The following is a 21,521-nucleotide window of genomic DNA, read 5'->3' as shown; positions in this document are numbered from 1 at the left end:
AGACCTAAGTAAATTACACTCAAAATTCTACTTGTGAGTGTGTGTGTGTGTGCCTGGGGAATCTGTTGCTTTTTTTAGTTTTCTCAGTCTCTGACTAAAAATATTTCTGAAACACTAGGTTCTATCACTCAAACCTTTAGGCCTCTCTGCCACCAGGAACAGCTGTAATTTCATTATGAAGCAGAGTTGAATTAATTTTCTCTCCTAATGATCTGGGGCGAGTTTGCTTTGAGATACCGAAGTAACTTTTCAGCAACATACCATTTGAACACCGAGAAAAAACTAATCTGCTAAATCTGCAATCTCATTGAGCCTCCAACACAAATTGGCACCTCAGCATCACCTCCAGGACAGTCAGACCTGCCATCCGTGGCCACCAGTCTAAATGTAGCTACTCCTCTGAGATTGATGCCATCAGCTGTACCATCTTCTGCTTCTCCTGTTGACAATTACTAGGGCTGGGACTAGAGAGAGACAAAGAAGACATTTAGAACAAACACATATGGAAGACTCCTTTTTAAGGCCCACCCTACACTAGCTTCCCTGGTGGCTCAAGACAGAAAAGAATCTGCCCGCAATGCAGGAGACCCGGGTTTGATCCCTGGGTCGGGAAGATCTCCTGGAGGAAGGCATGGCAACCCACTCCAGTATTCTTGCCTGGAGAATCCCCATGGACAGAGGAGCCTGGTGGGCTGCAGTCCATGGGGCTACAGAGAGTTGGACACGACTGAGCGACTAAGCACAGCACAGCTACTCTAGCACTTGCTCCATCCGAGAGTCAGAGCCTCCTTACATTTTGACACCCTTGTGTCACCCTAGTCCCAGCACTGTACATCACCAACCATAATGTCCATTATGGTGTAATGGACAAAGCATCAGCCCGAGGGTGAAGGGGGAGGGGTAGAAGTAGATTATTTACAGAGAAAGTGACCTCGGAGCTAATTGAGGAATGTGAAGGAAGTCACTGCAGAAAAGTGGGATGGGCAAGGTGGTCTGGTGATAGGAAAAGAAGCACAGGGTCAGATACAGGTCTGGGATAAGAACTGGGAACAGAATAAAGGTAAATGGCTTAGAACACAGAGTGTGAACAAAACAAGGATGCTGCAAGCTAGCTGGGCAAGACAACTGAACTCCTGACTTTATTTTCATAGAATCACACTAACAAATCATGTTATAAGGTAGGGAGAGAAAATAAATCGCTATAGGACTAAAATTTGTATGTTAACTTTTTCAAAGTCTGGGAAGAGTTCTAGCAGCATGTGGGATTTCTGAAGTTGGGCCAGCTAAAGTTTAAGGGCCCTTGTATGACTATTATCTTTCTGAGGAAGGGGAAGGGCATATGTGTAAAAATCAGTATACTGAATATAAAAAAATTAATGACTTGCATCTGGGCACTGTTTTTTATGTTACAAAATCCCCTAACATTGTCTTTTTAGTTCTGTCTTTTTTTCCCCTGTGCCTTTGTTATTTCTGTTACCAATTCTGCAAAACTTCTTTCCCCTTCTAGACTGCAGGTTGAGACCTATTTTTTGAAATTGCTCTACTGAGATACAACTTACATACCATATAATTCACCATCTTATATGATTAAAAGGTTCTTATGCAAAAGTTGCGCAACCACCAGACAATTTCAGAACATTCCCTTTACTCTAAAAAGAGATCGCAGACCCATTAGCCACCACTCTCCATTTATACCCAACTTCTCCAACTGCAAGCAAGCACTACATGTAGAGTTACTTATTTTGGACATTATCTTTTTCATTTTAGTTTAAAGTGTGCACAGGGATTAGAAGTCCTTACCTTTGGAATGCCTAATCTCTAATGGTGTGCCTCTTGCAATAGTTAGAGACTTGTGACAGAAATAGGAGGGAAAGAGAAATGATACTTAACAACCATTATATGTATACTGATAATATTTTTATTATTTTTTACAACCATCCTATGAGCCAGGTACCATTTAACAGTTAAAGAAACTGAGGTGTGTAGAACGTAACTTGCTAAAGATTATAAAATGAGTAAGTAACAAAGCAAGGATGTAAACTGCGCTTTTCTAAGTAGAGCTCACACTGTCTTCTTTCCACTAAATCCGGAGTGCTCAAACTTTGGTAAGCACTTGAATCATGTGTACAGTTTATGAAAGACAAATTGCCTGGCCCATGAAGTTTCAGGTTTACTACTTCTGGGGTGGGGACCATGGATTTGCCTTCAGAGGCTGCTGATGCTGCTCTAAGACTGCTATGTCCTGCAGCCTAACAGTATCTATCTGAGAATGTGACTGATTAAGATCACAGATGATAGGATGGTTGGATGGCATCACTGACTTGGTGGCCATGAGTTTGAGCAAGCTCTGGGATTTGGTGATGGACAGGGAAGCCTAGCATGCTGCAGTCCATGGGGTCGCAAAGAGCTGGACACAACTGAGCGACTGAACTGAACTGAAGATTACAAAGCTAGATGTTGGGGAGCTTTCATATCATCTGGTCATCTTCTCAGAACAGTACTTATGACCTGTCAAAGTAATTGCTGATTAATAAAAGACAGGAGGTAAATGGAAAGGCATAACAGGGAACTAACATGCTGCAGAAGACATACTGAAGTGTGAGAACTTTTTTTTCTGGTTGGGAAATGTGATATGCAATTAGAGAACTAGCTATGGTGTGTGAAGCACCTGGTGGTAGCATTTGTCAATTGGAGGCAAAATGTAAGGTTGCTTGTCTAGTTCAGAACTGTAGCTACTTTAAGGGTATAAGGGAGGCAGAGGACTGTCAGTAGCAAGTTCTTTTCTTCTTCTTTGGCTATAGCTGTAGTTGCACATTCATGCTGATTTCATTCCCAAATGTTAACTAGGCCAGAACTTGATCAGACTGAATCTCTACGTATAAGAAAATTCTCATAGATACCAAGAAAATGTATTCCCGTGCATCTGTTCTAGCTCTGGATTTTATTGAAAACATTTGATTTTTTTTTTTTTTGTTCTTAGTGGGAGGGGAAGGAGGGCATCTGGAAATCACTTAATCCAGAATCTGCAGTGTAATTGCTGCAGGAGGCTCAAATGTGATTTGAACATCCTAAGATGTGGGATTTGGTGACCAGGCTCCCGAGAGAGGATGACACAGCACAGGGAATAGCACAGACAGCCTACCCTGCTTTATAGAAAGCAAAGATGCAGAAGTCCTTGTTGAGGTCACCAGTGCTGAGAATATTTTTAATAATTTAAATGGACAGGGGAACTTCCTTCTGTGTAGGTGAGCCTGCCCTAGGGACAAACAGAAAAAAAGAAAATAGCAAAGTGAAAACAGGGAGTGCAGAGAGCAGCTGGATTAGGCCTTTATAGATAGCTTTTGTTTTTTTCAGAGCACTTTTATGTATATTAACTCATGTCAAATATTATTATTATTATTAAACAGGGTGCAGATAAGTGTAATGAGTTAGCTCAGTTAAGGAGTTAGTTCCACTAGTTAACAGATGCACAAACTAGGATTAGAGGTAGACAGTTACTTGGAATGACAGGAAAACAGAACATTCAGAAATAATAGTAACCACATAAATGCAATCTAGGGAAAACCACATTTTCTTCCAAAATGGTGGAACTGATATTTACTTGTTGGTATTTGGGCTTCCCTGGTAGCTCAGCTGGTAAAGAATCCGTCTGCAATGTGGGAGACCTGGGTTCGATCCCTGGGTTGGGAAGATCCCCTGGAGGAGGGCATGGCAATCCACTCCAGTATTCTTGCCTGGAGAATCCCCATGGACAGAGGAGCCTGACAGGCCACAGTCCATGGGGTCACAAAGAGTCAGACACAACCGAGCAACTAAGCACAGCACAGCACATTTTCTTACCTCTTTCATATTTGTTCATTCATTCTTCCAGTACTCAACAAACATGTATTGTGTGAGTGCCTCCTACCCGCAGTTATTCTGTTCTGTGGGCCTTAAGAATGTAGAAATGAGATATGGTGTCTTTTTACTCCCTAAGGCTATGTGTCAGAAACTGTTTTAGGTGCTACGGATAGAAAATAAACAGGCAGACAAACAAAGCAAGAAATGTGTAAACCAGTTTGTAGTAAGTCACTTAAGAAAGGGAAACAAAAGGTACAATGCATAGATGTGATAAAGCAAGTATAATACAATGTTAACAGGAGAATCTAGGTGGTGGCTATATCAGTCTTTACTGTAAAATCTTTCAACTTAAAGTTTGAAAATTTTTATGATTAAAATGTTGTAGAAAAAAGTTATTGGAATGATAAAGAAGATGGGAATTTGGGAAAAGTTCATGGAGAATGTGGCATTGTTTTATTCTTCTTTCTCTCAATAACCTAATATCCCCTTAGCTATGAGTCCATCAAGTTCCAAATTTCAGTTGGCCTTTCTTGCCTCTGAAAAGCTCTGCCATAATCCTAAAAGATCGTTATCTTTTCACTAAGGGAAGAACTTGTAGGAGAAGAAGCAGATTTACAAATCAGCCAAAACCCACCCACCCCTCAGCAATCTGATAAGGCTTCTCGCTAACCTCTCCCAAATGCCTGCCTCTGGGTTCCAGGAAGCTGCTCTCCCCAGGTTAGTTTCTTGTCTGAGCTTCTGTGGCGTTTGGTTGTGGATAGTAACCTGAAATATTTAAAAAGTGAAGAGTATGTTTTTTTCTAATACTCTTAATTTTCTTTAGTAATTTTTTCAAAGTAATTCTGAATTTAAGATAATTTACTAAGTTTTGAAAGAGAATGCAATAGACTTGAGTTCTTCTTTAGATGGTAGGGCCTGGAGATCACTGATGCCAGGAGCAGAGGTTGGAACTGGCTAGTCTAGTCCTCTCTCTCTTTCCTGTGCTTCAGCAAAGGCTCCTTCTCCAGTTTCAGCCCTTTTGGGGCCTTTTCTCACAGCAATTTATAGAAAGGCTTGCACCTGTGTCAGGCCCTCTGTTAAACACTTTAAATATAAAAGTTCATTTTAATACAATAATCCTAGCATGTAATTGCCATCATTCCCATTTAACAGATGAGAACATTGAGCAAGGGAGATTGAGTGACTTGCTCAGGGAACTGCAGCTAATACAGAAATCTGGTTCCAGAGGTGGCCCCACTCTTGGTCACCAGCAGCTACTGTCTTTTGTAACCAAGTACCTAATTGCCCACCTAAACCGGTTCACTTAAAGGTACTAATAAATCGACATGCATTGTTTTAACGCTTCCACAGTCCTAACTCCACAGGAACCTCCGTGTTTGGGATTTCAAAATATGGTTAGAAAGGGCATTGATGTCGGGAGGGAGGGCGTTCCTCAGAGCCCCCTCAAATTACCTTTCTTTCTGAAGAAGGGCTACTGAAAGTCTCCTGTTAAGTTAGAAGATGGTGTTTGGAGATTCCCAAAAGAGGAAATATTTAAAGCCAGAGGCTGACATATTATTTTGGCAAACGGGAGGGGGAAAAAATTTCATTTTCGGAACACAAGTTTTTAGTCTGGACAATGGATAAATGACATTAACCCTTTGTTTCATCTTATTCTTTCAAGCTTGTTCTGATTTTGCTTCTCAAACCTGAGGCATCCTCTCTATTATTTGATCTGCCCTTTTAGCTTTTTATCCCTTTTGAAATAGGTGGGGGCATACCCAATTAAAACACGCGGAAGGCTCCTTTCTTCTCCTTTGGTCCTCGGCAGGCCGTCGTCGCTGATAGGGTTAACCGGGTGGGTAGGGAGGAGGGTCGGGCTCACACCTTTCCCAGAGACCTCGGGCGGTGGCGGCGGGGCCCGGGAGGGGCGGAGGCGGGGGCCAGACGCCTCGCCGCCGCCGCCTCGGCGAATAGCAGTGCGCTGCCCGCCGGGATTGGAGCAGCAGCATCACGCTGACCTCTGCCTGGGATGTAAACCGGGACGGCCGCAGCGGGCAGAGGAAGGCTCTGCGCTCCTTAGGGAAAGGCAGCACCGGGCTCCGAGCTGGGAGCGGCGGCAGCCTTGGCCTGGGCAGCGCCCAGTGGCAGCTGCGGGAAGCAGAGGGAGCCCGGCGCGGGCGCGGGCGGGGAGCGTGCGTCGGTTCGCACAGGCAGCGGGAGGAGGGGCCGCGCGAGCCATGGCCGGGGACAGCGAGCAGACCCTGCAGAACCACCAGCAGCCCAACGGCGGCGAGCCCTTCCTGATCGGCGTCAGCGGGGGCACGGCCAGCGGCAAGGTACAGCGGGGCCCCGGGGCGCGCTCTCTCCCCCTCCCTTCAGGTCCCCTCCCGGGTCCCGGCCCCGCGGCGGCGCATGTGGCCGGCGGCCGCGGGCTGTGTCAGTTGCTGCAGCCACCGCGTGGCCCGCGCGCCTCCGCTCCTGGCAGCGCTCCAGTGCTGAGACCTCCCTGCGCAGACTACGGGCGCCGCTGCGGGGGACGGGCGGGTGGGGACTCGGGCCACCCGAGGTTCCAGAGGTACCCCGGTTACCGATCGCAGGGCTGGCACGGTCCCCGGGCGGCAGTGACTCGTGGCCGGGGTCCTGTGGGGGAGGGGCAGAGAAAACGGATGCTTATTGTTTTGCAAGTCCGACGTGGGGGAGAGGGCTTTAAGCAGGGTCCTCTACGAACCCCCGGTACACCCGTCTTCCCCTGTCCTGGCGTTGATGCTCTCGCCCAGCGGCGCAGCCCCGCTGCCAAGGGCGGAGCGAGCCGCGTAGCCCTATCCGGACGGCTGCGAGAAAGCACGAGGCAGCGTCCAGGGGAAGAAGAGGAGCCCCGCTTGGACTGGATGCCGGGGCCGGGGATTGCAGGGGTTTCCGGGAAAAATCCTGAGAGCCAAATATGCAAGGTGACATCAGTGTAATGATCATACCAAGGACTTTTCTCTTTCTCTCCCTCTCTGGTTTTAAGAGGAAACGCGGTCATCTTCAATGAGAAAGTTGTACTGGCCCCGGGCTCTTAGATGTCTGGGGCCGTAGGTGTCTTGGGTCCGCGGAAAGTGGTCATCCTCTGGGTGTCTGACCCTTCTAGCAGCCTGCTTTATTGTTTTATCAGCAAAGCTAGGGATATGCTTTTCGTAGCTTTACCCCCGGCTTTTTCTGCAGGTGGAGAAGGGTGGAGTCCTCACAGATGTTTCTTTCTTTGCTCCCCTTCCTTTAAGGTGGCTACTTGTTTCCCTTACTGTTTAACAATCTCCAAGTTGATTCGGCGCACGGACTCAAGGGGAGCCTGTGAGACATGGGTGCTGCGCGCTGGGTCTGGCGAGGCGAGATGATGCCTCCTAGGGTTGGGGAGAGCGGAGCAGGAAGGCTGGTTGGCGCCATGAGAGGAGAGCCACGAGGTTTTCGCTCCGGATCTGACTCTGCCGGAGCCCCTCCTCCATTTTGGTTTTACACGTTTCCCTCCAGGTCTGGACTAGTTCGGCGCGTGTGGCCCAGACGCGACAGCTGGCGCTGTGGAACTTCTTTATTGATTAGTTAATCTCATCCGTAGCTCCCAGGGTTAGGAAATCTGCCTGCTTTAGGGCCCAGAAGTTTGTTGAATTTCCCCTGGTTGAATGCCTTTTTTAATTTTGAAATTTTTTCCATGTTACGCCAAAGCCAAACCAGGATGCCAGTTCTTTTAGGAAGTTTACCTGTTACATTAGAACCAGCACTCCACGCCCCACCCCCGAGCATATTCGTGTCGCGCGGCTTCTTTTTTGTTGTTGATGGCTGTATTCCCAGCGCTCCTAGCACAATACCTGCAGTGTGTATGTGTGTGTGTGTGTGTGTGTGTGTGTGTGTGTGTTAGTCGCTCAGTCGTGTCCGACTCTTTGCGACTCCATGGATTGGAGCCCGCCAGGCTCCTCTGTCCATGGAAACTCTCCAGGCAAGAATACTGGAGTGGGTTGGCATTCCCTTCTCCAGGGATTTTCCCAACCCAGGGATCGAACCTGGGTTTCCTGCACTGAAAGCAGATTCTTTACCGTCTGAGCCACCAGGGAAGCCGACGTGGGGTATCAGTTCAGTTCAGTACAGTCGCTCAGTCGTGTCCAACTCTTTGCGACCCCATGAATCGCAGCACGCCAGGCTTCCCTGTCCATCACCAACTCCCAGAGTTCACTCAGACTCAAGTCCATCGAGTCCGTGATGCCATCCAGCCATCTCATCCTCTGTCGTCCCCTTCTCCTCCTGCCCCCAATCCCTCCCAGCATCAGTCTTTTCCAATGAGTCAACTCTTCGCATGAGGTGGCGAAAGTACTGGAGTATAGTTGGGAGAAGTGGGGTATAGCTGGACTCAAATATTGACCTGAGATCCAGCCCTCCTACGGATAGGGAGACAAACTGACATATGAGTATAGCATTTAGAAACAAAATGACCTTAGTAATCAGCTAAATAATTTAGTTACTACAGAGGTAGAAATTGAAATCTGAAAGGTGAAATAACTCCCTTCTTATTTTTGTGTTCCTGAATGATCACCTGTTCTCAGTTGATATCAGTATACATGTAAGTGTTTTTTTGGTAAGGTGTCAGGTACGAACTAGTAAAGAGCTCTTAAGGGAGCTCTCTTTTGTCCCTGTTTCTAATCAAGGAAGAAGATACTCCCCAAAAAGGGTCTGTTTTCACACAGTTTTAAATCTTCGGCTGTGTCAAGTGGCATGTGGGATTTTAGCTCCCTCAGTAGAGATCAAGCATGCAGTCCCTGCATTGGCAGCATGTGGAGTCTTAACCACTGGACTGCCAGGAAATCCCTCATGCAATTTTTAAAGCATGTTGTACCTTTTGGGCAATCACAAATAGTTTGTCATTGTTTAAAGTTATTTTATAATTTTTTTGTTACTAAAAAAGTCCCAAGGAGCATTGGACTTTGAAAATTTTGTGTTGTAGTCAGTTTGCGGCAATTATGTCATGATTCTATGTTCCAGTCCTTAGCATCTCTCTTCCAAGGAGTTTGAATTTTTGTTTTTGCTGGGGGGTGGGGGGTGGGGTTTGTTTTTGTTTAAAGGATGGTCCCCATCAACAGATTGGACCTCGTTTGGGGGTCTCAAGCCTGAACATTTTAGTACAGGGGGCTCTGGAAGCAAGGTTGATACTCTACTTCCTGGGTATTTGCTCTGGGCTTGTTAAAGGAATTTGGGAGAAGGCATAGGGTCCAACCTAGATAGCATATTGAAAAGCAGAGACATTACTTTGCCAATAAAGGTCGTCTAGTCAAGGCTATGGTTTTTCCGGTGGTCATATATGGATGTGAGAGTTGGACTGTGAAGAAAGCTGAGTGCCAAAGAATTGATGCTTTTGAACTGTGGTGTTGGAGAAGACTCTTGAGAATCCCTTGGACTGCAAGGAGATCCAAACAGTCCATCCTAAAGGAGATCAGTCCTGGGTGTTCATTGGAAGGACTGATGCTGAAGCTGAAACTCCAGTACTTTGGCCACCTGATGCGAAGAGCTGACTCATTGGAAAATACCCTGATGCTGGGAGGGATTGGGGGCAGGAGGAGAAGGGGACGACAGAGGATGAGATGGCTGGATGGCATTACCAACTTGATGGACGTGAGTTTGAGTGCACTCCGGAAGATGGTGATGGACAGGGAGGCCTGGGGTGCTGTGATTCATGGGGTCGCAAAGAGTCGGACACGACTGAGCGACTGAACTGAACTAAAAGGGTCCAAGGGCATCAACAGAAAATGACAGTTTTAGAGCTAGGAAACCTCAGAGGTCCTGGAGTCCAGCACTTCATCTCATCACTGATGAATGAGGGAAATAATGAATTCAGATCATATATTTAGTGGTGGAGCCAGAACTAGATAGGTACTGCTCTGTCCTAGCCATTGTTCTTGTTTAAGAAGACTTGACTAAGGCATGCTTGCAGAACACAAGTTTATGCCTTCAACCTGGAAAGGGGCTACTTGGAAACAGCTATAGAATGGTTTCAGAGGTACTTGACCCAAAAGGAAATGGAAATGCACATTGGCCCCATAGTGTAGATCTTCACTGCTCTCTCCCCTGCTTTATGCTGCTGCTGCTAAGTCGCTTCAGTCATGTCCGACTCTGTGCGACCCCATAGACGGCAGCCCACCAGGCTCCCCTGTCCCTGGGATTCTCCAGGCAAGAACACTGGAGTGGGTTGCCATTTCCTTCTCCAATGCATAAAAGTGAAAAGTGAAAGTGAAGTCGCTCAGTCGTGTCCGACTCTTCGAGACCCCATGGACTGTAGCCTTTCAGGCTCCTCCGTCCATGGGATTTTCCAGGCATGAGTACTGGAGTGGGGTGCCATTGCCTTCTCCGCCCCCGCTTTATAAGAGAAAACAACTCCCTGTTTAGCTTCTCTGGAGAGCTCTAATTTGTCTAAGTGTTGTGGCTGCCCTGAGTTGCAAGTATTTTATCTTAGCCTAAATTATTTTGGTTATGGAAGGCAAAAATAGTGATTGCTGCTCCATATTATCACATTTTAAAAGTTTGTTTTACAAATGAAGATGAATTAGAACTCTAGAGTAAGCTTTACTGGGCTGACATGACAAATCACTGCTAAAAACTCATCTAAAATTGTGGTGGGTTCAGAAAATAATCTAAATGTTTATTAAAGACCAGATTCTCACATTTCCTCTTAAAGGACAGGTCTAGAGAGCAACAAGTAACTGTGGTTGGCGGGGAAAATGACAGTTTAAATTTCTTTACCTGCATATATACCCTTGACTTTAGCTGCCATTCCCTGTTCTCTTCATTTTTGCTGTTTACTGCCCTGTGGCTTCTTCCTCGGCCATTTAAATAGTTTCTTTTTCTGCACTATCCTCAGAGAGGTGTTCTTTAGCTTAGCTCTGACTGCGTCACTCTTCTTCTGAGAAACCTTGGATGCATCTCCATCACCCAGACTACAAGTCCGGTATTTCAGCACGTTGCACAGTTCCCTGCCCCCAAGATGTGGCCCCAGACTGTTTATTTTTCTACTCTTGTTCCTGCTTCCCCACACCCAAATATACACCACACATCTGTGGAACTGCTTTCAGTTATACTTTTTTAAAAAATTCATTTTTTATCGGAGGATAATTGCTTTAAAGAACTTTGCTGTTTTCTGTTAAAGCTCAACATGAATCAGCCATAGGTATACATATATCCTCACCCTTTTGAACCTCCCTTGCTTTCAGTTCTACTTTTGCTCCTGGTCTTTTCCCTGGAATGGCCTATAATCCTTTTAAGGCTTCATTTAGGTTAATACTTTCCCCAGGGAACCTTGTTATCCATATCCTTAATCAGAATTATTTTTTATCTCTAATGCTTCTGTAGTTTCACCACATTTTGCCATTGTTGTTTAGTTGCTAAGTTGTGCATGACTCTCTGAGACCCTGTGGACTGTAGGCTCCTCTATCCCTGGAATTCTCCAGGCAAGAATACTGGAGTGGGTTGCCATTCCCTTTTCCAGGGAATCTTCCTGACCCAGGGATCAAGTTCTTGTCTTTTATGCCTACTGCACTGGCAGGCGGCTTCTTTACCACTAGCACCAGCTGGGAAGCCCAAGAATACTGGAGAGGGTTGCCATTTCCTTCTCCGCAAGATCTTCCAAAGCCAGGGATCTAACCCGTATCTCCTGCATTAGCAGGAAGATTCTTTACCATTGAGCCACCAGGGAAGCCCCCAATTGCTGGGGTTATTTGTTGACTGCTTCCCTCACTATAATAAAAGTTCTGTAAGAGCAACTCATTTATTTTTTTCTTTAATGCCTGTTGCAGTGTTTTATTCAGCATTGTCATTCAGCATTTGTTGGACTGAGGCAAACCATAATTTATAATTAGCCTTTTATTCTTTTCATTCATAACTATTTGAAATAGGCTTTTGAGGCCACGGTTGAAACCATATTTAATTGTCCTATTTGTGTTGCAATGACTAGACAATATAAAGCCCACCTGAACTTGAGTTAGGACTCATTGGTATTGCTTATTGAGAGTCTAGTATTTATTTAATGTGTGCTAAGTGGATATTTGCTGAATGTCATTGTGTAGAATACTGTATCAAGTGCTTGGACTTGAGAGGAACTCAGGAAATAAGAAAATATGAGAGAAAGTCTCTGTCAGGATAGTTTAAAACTGCTTAAACAGCTTTTACCAGCCAGCCAATTTAGCATTAAAGCATTTGATTGTCTCTTCCCTTTGAAGTGGGGCAGGTATCTTCCCCATTGATGGGTAACAATGGGAGAGGTCATGTAGCTAGTCAGTGACAGAAGCCAGATAGGAATCCAGGTTTTTCCTTTACTAAACCTATTCCTGTTTTGGACTTTCTTTGCCAGCAGAGACTAGCCCTCAGTGGTATTTTAAGGCAGGTCAGTTGGACAGTGTATGAATAATACAGCCCAAGAGAGGACATTGCGGTCCCTTCAGAGGTGGGAGCTGTCAGCTTGGCTTGATCATGAGTCAGCATCTGCTTTTGGAGCGCCCTGGAATGCTCCCTGGACCTGGGTTCTTGGAACTTCAGCAGCCATCCCCATCCAACCAGATCACTTATTCCATACCGTCCCTCCATCGGGTGCTTCCAGAATCATGGGACTGAAGTCCTGCTGTGAGAAACAGAGCTGACATTGTCTGCTTTGTACTGCCCCAAGCTGCTGCCGGAGAGGCCTGGCATGATCTGGCCCTGCTGCTCTCCTGCCGCTGGTCTCTTTGTTCTTGATTCTGGCCACACTCCTGGCTTGGTCCATCGGGCTCCCTACCACCCTGACACCCGGGGCTGTTCACATTTGCTGTTTGCTCTGACTGAAATTCTCCTCTTGCTCATTGCTCTAGTGCGTCTAGCACGTGCCTATTAGAATGAAGCCCAGACAACAGGGCATGCTGCTTGCTGTTGCCTCCTGTACTTCCTGTTGGAAAGTCTTTGAAGTGTGTTCCTGATGCACGCTGTCTGGTCACCTAGCTCCAGCTCACCATACCTATAGCATTTGCTTAGGTCTTCTGCCTGATACTATTTAAAAAAAAATTTTTAAGTACCCACCAATAGTGTAGGAGGGTTCCCCTTTCCCCATGCCCTCCCCAGCACTTGTTATTTGTAGACTTTTTTATGATGGCCATTTTGATTTACATTTCTCTGATAATTAGCAATGTTGAACATCTTTTCACGTACCTGTTGGCTGTTTCTGTATCTTTGGAGAAATGTCTATTTAGGTTTTCTACCCATTTTTTTTTTTTGTCTCAAACACTTTTGTAATACTTTACCTTTTTCTTCCTCCTATTTTTTGATTGTGTCTTTTCATTGATACTATTTCTTTGTTGAGTCTTATTAATCTCATGAGATGTTGTGATGGAGACAGGTTGTAGAGATGGTGCTGTTGGATTTGCTTAAGATCCCTAAGATTTTTTAGACATGTGTCTCAATTTTTTAAAGTTCGAGGGTATAATCTGTGTGTGTGTATGTATATATGTATGTGCTTTCTTGTCCAGCAAACTTTTTATCATTAAACTGATTTATCATTAAAGCATTTGATTATGTTATGAAGTATCATCTACCTGTATATGTAAATCATGTCAGTATAATTAATAGAATTCAAAACAAAAATAGGGATTATGGAATGATAAGAAAGATGAGATATACACTTAAAAATGTGGCTTCTTTAACAGTATAAAGCCTTTTGGTTCTTACCGAATGTTTGATTTTTAAAAACCTTACTTAAATGTGATGATTCATGATATTGGTGATATTACTCTTAGTGATTATATAAGGCTGAAGGTTTGGTTCTGTTAATAAGTCTCTCAAATCTTGATTTAATGACTGTATTTGAAAAAGTTATTGCCCAAAATGATCCAGGTACAAGAAACTCATCATTTGTAGTATTTATCTAATCATGAGAGTCCCATCCCCCAATTATAGCTAGGAAATTTTCATCTTCTTTGTTGTCCATCAGCTGTTTTTGCAAACCAAGGTGCTCCATTTATTTATTTTTTTTCAACTAGTGGATTCAAAACCCACTGAAAACCCTCATTTGGAATTATTTAAAGGTTTTACAAGTTTCTATTTATGAGTTTTATAGTTGCACACATAGTTTTTGGCAACTAAGTTGCCTAACAATAGAAACAATTTCAAAGTATTATTTTTAATATTTAATGTGTTAATTTGATTTTAATACATGTATTCATTTTCTTTCGACAGCAAATCAAGAACTTCTTTTGAAAGTGAAATATTTCCAAATGCACTGAAAAGCTTACATGAAGATAATAAAGAAAAGACAGACTTTCTTTTTTTTTTTTAATATTTATTTTTATTTATTTATTTGGCTGCACAGGGTCTTAGTTGTGGCATGTGGGATCTAGTTCCCCAACCAGGAATCAAACCTAGGGCCCCAGTATTGAGAGATCAGAGTCTTAGCCACTGGACCACCAGGGGAGTCCCAAAAGACAGACTTTCTAAAAGACAAAGTAAGAGGTATAAAAATCGTGAGGTGTTAACAGAACAGGCTCACCAGCATTCGGTCAAGTCTAACCGGAGAGTTGACTCAGGAGGCGAAGCATTCACAGTCACAGAAGCACCATCAGTGCACTGCTTAACCTGAGGACTACGGAGAATCGCGTACAACCGTGGACTTGCAGGCCTCGTGTAAGCAGAGCTCTGATTAGGCATGATTTTTCTATTTTTTCTTTCGTCCATGCTGTGTGGCCTGTGGGATCTTAGCTCCCCTGCCAGGGAGTGAACACAGGCCCCCTACAGTGGAAGCACGGAGTCCTCACAGGGACGTCCTGGGGACATTGGTTCTAGAACGAATCATGTATGCTTTGAGAGTTTTGAATGATGATGGGAGAGGATGATAATATTAAAAAAGGTCAATTTGCATTGGCACCTGGCTATTAAAAATGATCTTTTCAGAGCATAGGGTTCCTTTTAAAAAAAAAAAAAGAAAAATTTTTAAAAATGTATTTATTTGGCTGCCTTGGGTCTTAGTTGCAGCATGCAAGATCTTCCTTGCGGTGCGTGGGGGTGCACAGACTGAGGTGTTCAGAGAGAGAGAGAGTGAAGTCCCTCAGTCGTGTCGGACTCTTTGTAACCCTATGGACTGTAGCCCACCAGGCTACTCTGTCCATGGGATTTTCCAGGCAGGAATGCTGGAGTGGGTTGCCATTTCCTTCTCCAGGAGATCTTTCCAGACCAGGGGTAGAAGTTGGGCCTCCCACATTGCAGGCAGACTCTTTACCATCTGAGCCACTAGGAGTTGTTCAGAGGCCAGTGGAATCTTAGTTTCCTGACTAGAGATCAAGCCTGGATTCTTAGTCACTGTACCACCAGGGAAGTGGTTCTTTTATTAATAAAAGAACCATGCTGCTACTGCTAAGTCGCTTCGGTCGTGTCCGACTCTGGCAGCCCACCAGGCTCCCCCGTCCCTGGGATTCTCCAGGCAAGAACACTGGAGTGGGTTGCCATTTCCTTATTAATAAAAAGCAGCTATTTTCACATGGATACCCCGTGTGAAACTGCAGGAAAAGTGTCAAGAGTATCTCTGAACCACTCATACTTCTGTAGTAACCTTGAGTGCCCTACATAGTAACCTTGAGTGCCCTACATAGTAACCTCGAGTGCCCTAGGATGTCCAGCAGTGCGTTTTAGTCCCATCCTGTGTGGTCCCACATTCATTTTGGTTGAGCATTCATTTTCACAATAATGGTGACAGAAGATTCTACCACTTGGCCTTTTGTATGACTTGTGGCACCTTTTTGTAGAGCTTCAGTAAGATATGACTTTTTGTCTAGTACACACATGGAAGCATAAGAATATTTGTCTGTGTCCTTGAAGTTGAGCTGTGCTTCTTTCTTTCTTTAATCACTTTAATCACTGTAAGTATGCTGTCTGGTCTGATATCTCCACTCCCTTCCCCTCCTCTTCCCTCCCCTCAGCTGAAGAGCTGTTGCATCATATCTCAGCAAACATCCTCTTGTTTGCCTGCCTATCTTGAAGGAAGTCCAGAGTTCTGCAGGTGCTCTAGAGTCATCTCTTCAGGGTGAGCCCTGTCTCTGCTCTGTGCATGTTGGCACAGGGAGCTTCTAGGGTACTGGGATGCTATGGCCTTTAAATGTTTTCATACATTTCTGCTAAGAGAATTTTGGAGAATTCTTTATCCCCATCACATGGTTTTTTATCACATAAGTAGAGTAGCAAATCATGTAATTTCTGATATATTGTAAATGTTGATGTTTTAAAATAACAATTATCTCATTCTTTTAAAATGAATCTGCTACTGCTGCTAAGTCACTTCAGTCATGTCTGACTCTTTGTGACCCCATAGACGGCAGCCCACCAGGCTCCCCTGTCTCTGGGATTCTCCAGGCAAGAACACTGGAGTGGGTTGCCATTTCCTTCTCCAATGCATGAAAGTAAAAAAGTGAAAGTGAAGTCTTTTAGTCTTGTCCGACTCTTAGGACCCCATGGACTGCAGCCCACCAGGCTTCTCCGCCCATGGGATTTTCCAGGCAAGAGTGCTGGAGTGGGGTGCCATTGCCTTCTCCAAAATGAATCTAGTGGGCTCTAAATACTGTTATAAATTGACCTATTGTCATCCATTTAAAAAATACATGACTAAGCTTTTCATTGAATCAGAAATGTTAATTTTTCATTTTTTTCTCCTTGAAATGATATTTCAGTTCCACTTCCTCCACAAAATGTTAATTTATTTTTATACTTGATGATCTTTTATTGATCATTCAGTCATCCTTCTGCAACAAAAATATGGAGTGATGGGAATGATTTTTTATTTTCTATCCTCATAAGTCTCTTCAGTGTTAATTTCTTTTGTTGTGTCAGTATGGTTATTAACATAAATTAATCAGAACAAGTAGGCATACGTTTTGGATAAGTAATTAAACATGAAAGGCAGAATTATGTTGGAAAGTAACTTGAGACAAATGGCGCTCCAACACTGAATTATTTCATGTATTGGGGAATGACTACTACTTAATGCGATAATAAGATTTTTCATTTGCATAGATGTAAAATTTGAGAAACCTTGTTGACAGAAGTAGATAGGATCAGAAGAACTTTTGTTATATCAGGTTTACTTATTATTTTTATTTTTAACTGGAGTGGAGTTGCTTTACACTGTTGTGTCAGTTTAAAGACTGACAGAACGGTCTTTAAACTGACAGTCTTTACAGAAGTTTCTGCTGTAAAACAGCATAAATCCCCTGTACGTACACATATATTCCCTTCCTCTTGAGCCTCCTTTCTGCCTCCCCGCCAGCGTCCCAGCCTTCGAGGTCTCACAGAACGCAGAGCTGAGCTCCGCACGCTGTGCAGCAGCTCCCTACCAGCTGTGTATGGCACATGGCGGTGTATACATGCCAGTGCCACTCTCAACTCACCCCACACCCCGCCCACAAATCCATTCTCCACATCTGCGACTGTATTCCTGCCCTGGCCACTTAGTTTGTAATCTTTTAAATTATATGTCAAAACCTGATGTGACTTTATGAATCAACCAACTCAACGCTTAGCTCCCTTTAATTTTGTTCAGAGCAGAAAACTGGAAACCTCCGGATTGTAGAAGGATTTGTCGCCCCTAATTAGGTCATTCAGTTCACAGTGTCAGCACTAGTATTTCAAGTCACCCCTCATGGCCACTGATTTAGGAAACTTGGGCTCCAGTCCAGCTTTGCCAGTTACTTCTTAGGTACGTTCGAGGGTCCTGTCAGAACGTGGCATTTCACAATTCTGCAACTTGCCTTGAGTATCCTATAATCGTTTCCCAGACGAGGTACTTCTCGAATCCTCAACTCTGAACCTGCATAAGCATCTGTAATCTTTAGGTGGGGTTCTGAAAGACTGCTGTCTCTCGCCACTTGCCAGCATCCACCTGAAACTAGATTTTTCCAGGTCAGTAGGTCCTGGGGCCATGTGTATTTTCCACCTGAATTGGATTTTTCCAGTCCATTGCTCAGTTATCGCTTCCAATCCTAGTTTTCAGGCCTTAACCTAGTTGCTTTGGCTGTTGCTAGGCGATGATTGTTCCTTTGCTGGTGACATTTGTGCTTCCTCTTCTTGGGCATCTCTTCACTGGGATTGGATGGTAGGCCGTCCCCCTGCTCTGCCTGCCACATGAGTGTTGAGCTGTGAAGGGAGAAGAGCACATGTTGGGACGGCAGATGGACCGTGCACTGAGGTTTTGGAACATAGCACCAGTGCGAAACTGTGATCTCGTGAATCCAGGAGCTGCTAGTGCATGCCAACAGTTACCATACGTGACCTGGAGAAGAAAGTCAGCTTTAAATGAACTCTGTATTTATCGGAAAAAGCCATTACTTTTCTCTGTGCTCTTAGGTAGATATTTCAGTTTCAAATTGTTGGGCTCAAGTATTTTGAGGGTGGCACAGTCTTATAATTTCTTAGAAAGAACAAACTTATCTTTTGTCACCTCTTTTTTTCTTAATCAAAAGTAACACATGCTCTTGTAAGACATTGACATGACATGTTGGAGTGCCTGCGGTCACTCTATTCTACTACCTTATTTTATTTTCCTTATATCACTTAATACTATCTGAAATTATTTGTATGTGTGTTTCTTATCCATTTCTTTTCAAAACATTTTTACAAATAATAGGGAATATTTTTCTGAGCACTGACTATGTGTGTTCCAAGTGTCATATATGTATTAACTCCTTTAATCCTTTTAAGAGCCCTGAAAGGTAAGTTACTGTAATTATCCCTGATTTCCAGGTGAGGAGCTTATAGTACAGAGTAGTTAAGTAAGTCTTAAGTGCATAAACAGTATATGGTGGGAATGACATTTAAATCCAAGAAGCGTGTCTGGTGGCTCACTGGTAAAGAATCCTCCTGCCAATGCAGGAGATACAAGAGATGAGGGTTTGATCCCTGGGTTGGGAAGATTCCTACTAGAGTTGGAAATGGCAACCCACTCCAGGATTCTTGCCTGGAAAATTCCATAGACAGAGGAGCCTGGTGGGCTACAGTTTATGGGGTCGCAAAGAGTCAGACGTGACTGAGCCGTGTGCACACACGCCCCTGACTCCAGTGTCTCTCTCTCTCACACGCACACACGCACACGCCCCTGACTCCAGGGTCTCTCTCTCTCTCTCACACACACACATACACACACCCCTGACTCCAGGCTCTCTCTCTCTCACACACACACATACACACACCCCTGACTCCAGTATCTCTCACTCTCACACACACACACACACACACCCCTGACTCCAGTATCTCTCTCTCTCACACACACACACCCCTCTGACTCCAGGGTCTCTCTCCCTCTCTCACACACACACATACACACACCCCTGACTCCAGGGTCTCTCTCTCTCACACACACACACGCACACGCCCCTGACTCCAGGGTCTCTCTCTCTCTCACACACACACATGCACACACCCCTGACTCCAGTATCTCTCTCTCTCTCTCTCACACACACATATACACGCCCCTGACTCCAGTGTCTCTCTCTCACACACACACACACACATACACACACCCCTGACTCCAGGGTCTCTCTCTCTCTCTCACACACACACACATACACACACCCCTGACTCCAGGGTCTCTCTCTCTCTCTCTCACACACACATACACACGCCCCTGACTCCAGTATCTCTCTCTCTCTCACACACACACATACACACACCCCTGACTCCAGTGTCTCTCTCTCTCTCTCACACACACACACACCCACCCCCCTGACTCCAGTGTCCCAAACCCTACTCTGCTCTGCTGAATCTCAGTATAAGCTCTATAGGGCAGGCGGCTTGCTTCTTGCAGCTCCCAGCATGATTCTCTGCACTGGTGCATGGAATGAACATGAAATATACCAAACAAAAAGTAAGAATGAAGTATTTTTTCAGCACCCTTCTACGGGGCAACTTGGTTGTTTTCCTCAAAAAGCGTTTTATTTTCAATTATAAGCATACACTTATTCATAGATAAAGTCCTTTTACATAAACATTACAGTCTTGGGAAACATTTCTATTCCTCCACGACCACTTGGGTACTCTGTCCCTTGAGATGTGACATTGTCTTAGCTATGCAAGAATGGACAGGACTGAGATTATTTTATGTTACCTAAATGTTAGTCTCCTTGAGATGTGGGGGACAGTTTAGCCTCATCAGCAATATCCTGGGGATAGGAGTGCTCCTCCAGATGGCTGCTGTCACCTATTTTCTGTTGATTCTTACTGCGAGTTGTCATCCCTGTAAAGAAAATTAATGGTGCTAAATTCTGAGGGTATACCTACTTGGAAGGGGCTTCCCAGGTGGCGCTAGTGGTAAAGAACCCCCTGCCAATGCAGGAGACATAAGAGATGCAGGTTTGATACCTGGGTCAGGAAGATCCCCTGGAGAAGGGCAGGGCAACCTATTCTTACCTGGAAAATCCCATGGACAGAGGAGCCTGGTGGGCTATAGTCCATGGGGTCGCAGAGTCGGGCACAACTGAAGCAACGTAGCATGCATATGTACTTGGAGGTTTGAGTGTGTTGGTTACTGACTCTGATCTTTTCCCAGTTCCTATAGTTGGTGCTGATGAGAAAGACTGCTTAAAATTTTGTTTGTGGGACTTCCCTACTGGTCCAGTGGCTAAGACTCCACACTCCCAATGCAGGGGGCCAGTGTTGGATCCCTGCTCAGGGAACTAGATCCCACATGCCACAACTGAGAGCCTGCCTGCTGCAACAAAGATTGAAGATCTTGCATGCTGCAACTAAGACCCAGAACAGCCAAATGCATTTTTAAAAAATTAAAATTATTTTTTCTTTGTGTAATAACATTTTATAATAATGTTTGAGAAGTGATTCTTATCTTTCCTTCTGTTCCCCTCCAGCGGGAGCAGAGGGTTTCCCTGTGGGTAGGGACTCTTAGGTTAGCATGGGGTCAGCTGCCAGAAGACCATCAATTTCTTAAACTATCTAGCATCTTGTTCAGTGTGCATATTTTGCTGGAGGAGCTTTCTATCCCAGAATCAAGTGTGCTGCTAAGTTGCTAAGTCACGTCAGTCATGTCTGACTCTGTGCGACCCCATAGATGACAGCCCACCAGGTTCCGCCGTCCCTGGGATTCTCCAGGCAAGAACATTGGAGTGGGTTGCCATTTCCTTCTCCAGTGCAAGAAAGTGAAAAGTGAAAGTGAAGTCACTCAGTCGTGTCCGACTCTTCGCGACCCCATGGACTGCAGCCCATCAGGCTCCTCCATCCATGGGATTTTCCAGGCAAGAGTACTGCAGTGGGGTGCCATTGCCTTCTCCCAATCAAGTGTGAGGACACAAAAAGCCCTTTTTGATATGGATATTAACACACTCTCATTCTCTGGCTACAGGGATCCTGGAGGCTGACTTCATTTAGAGATTAGAAGTATATTTCCTAGTCTGAGAAAATGAGGTGTGTGTGAGTAAAACTTCAGAGAGGGTAGTTTGGGCTTTCCCTCATTAGGGCACAGAGGTTCTCACTGATTGAGGGAATATGTGGACTCAGCCTGTGTACAGGGGGCACCTGTTCAGGTTAAACAACCGTTTTGGTGTGATAGCACTGTCATGCCTGCTTTTGCCCCATCTGAGCCTTCTATCATGCACATTGGAAATAGCACACACCCTCACATTTAACTGGCTATTTTTATTTCCAAATGCTGCTGCTTGTGTGCAGGTATCTGATTG

The 21,521-nt window shown here is 44.7% G+C and overlaps 1 protein-coding gene across 2 annotated transcripts in view; it reads left to right on the top strand.

Moving 5' to 3' along the window:
• The first annotated feature begins 5,860 nt into the window (after positions 1-5,860).
• The window catches only part of UCK2 (uridine-cytidine kinase 2), a 66,890-nt gene continuing 51,229 nt past the window's right edge, over positions 5,861-21,521 (top strand). Inside the window, exon 1 of one of the 2 annotated variants that reach the window (XM_055587201.1) lies at positions 5,861-6,158. In XM_055587201.1, coding sequence (XP_055443176.1) covers positions 6,060-6,158 — 99 coding nt within the window. In that variant the 5' untranslated portion in view covers positions 5,861-6,059. Of the gene's footprint in view, positions 6,159-6,473; positions 6,771-21,521 lie in introns of those variants that run through there. The other variant, XM_055587200.1, reaches the window with a different exon arrangement.

The sequence above is a fragment of the Bubalus kerabau genome, chromosome 6 (assembly GCF_029407905.1).
Source record: "Bubalus kerabau isolate K-KA32 ecotype Philippines breed swamp buffalo chromosome 6, PCC_UOA_SB_1v2, whole genome shotgun sequence".
In the NCBI taxonomy this organism is placed as follows: Eukaryota; Metazoa; Chordata; class Mammalia; order Artiodactyla; family Bovidae; genus Bubalus; species Bubalus kerabau.
The sequence above is the reverse complement of the archived record's forward strand: the minus strand, read 5'-3'. Positions and strand labels throughout refer to the sequence as shown.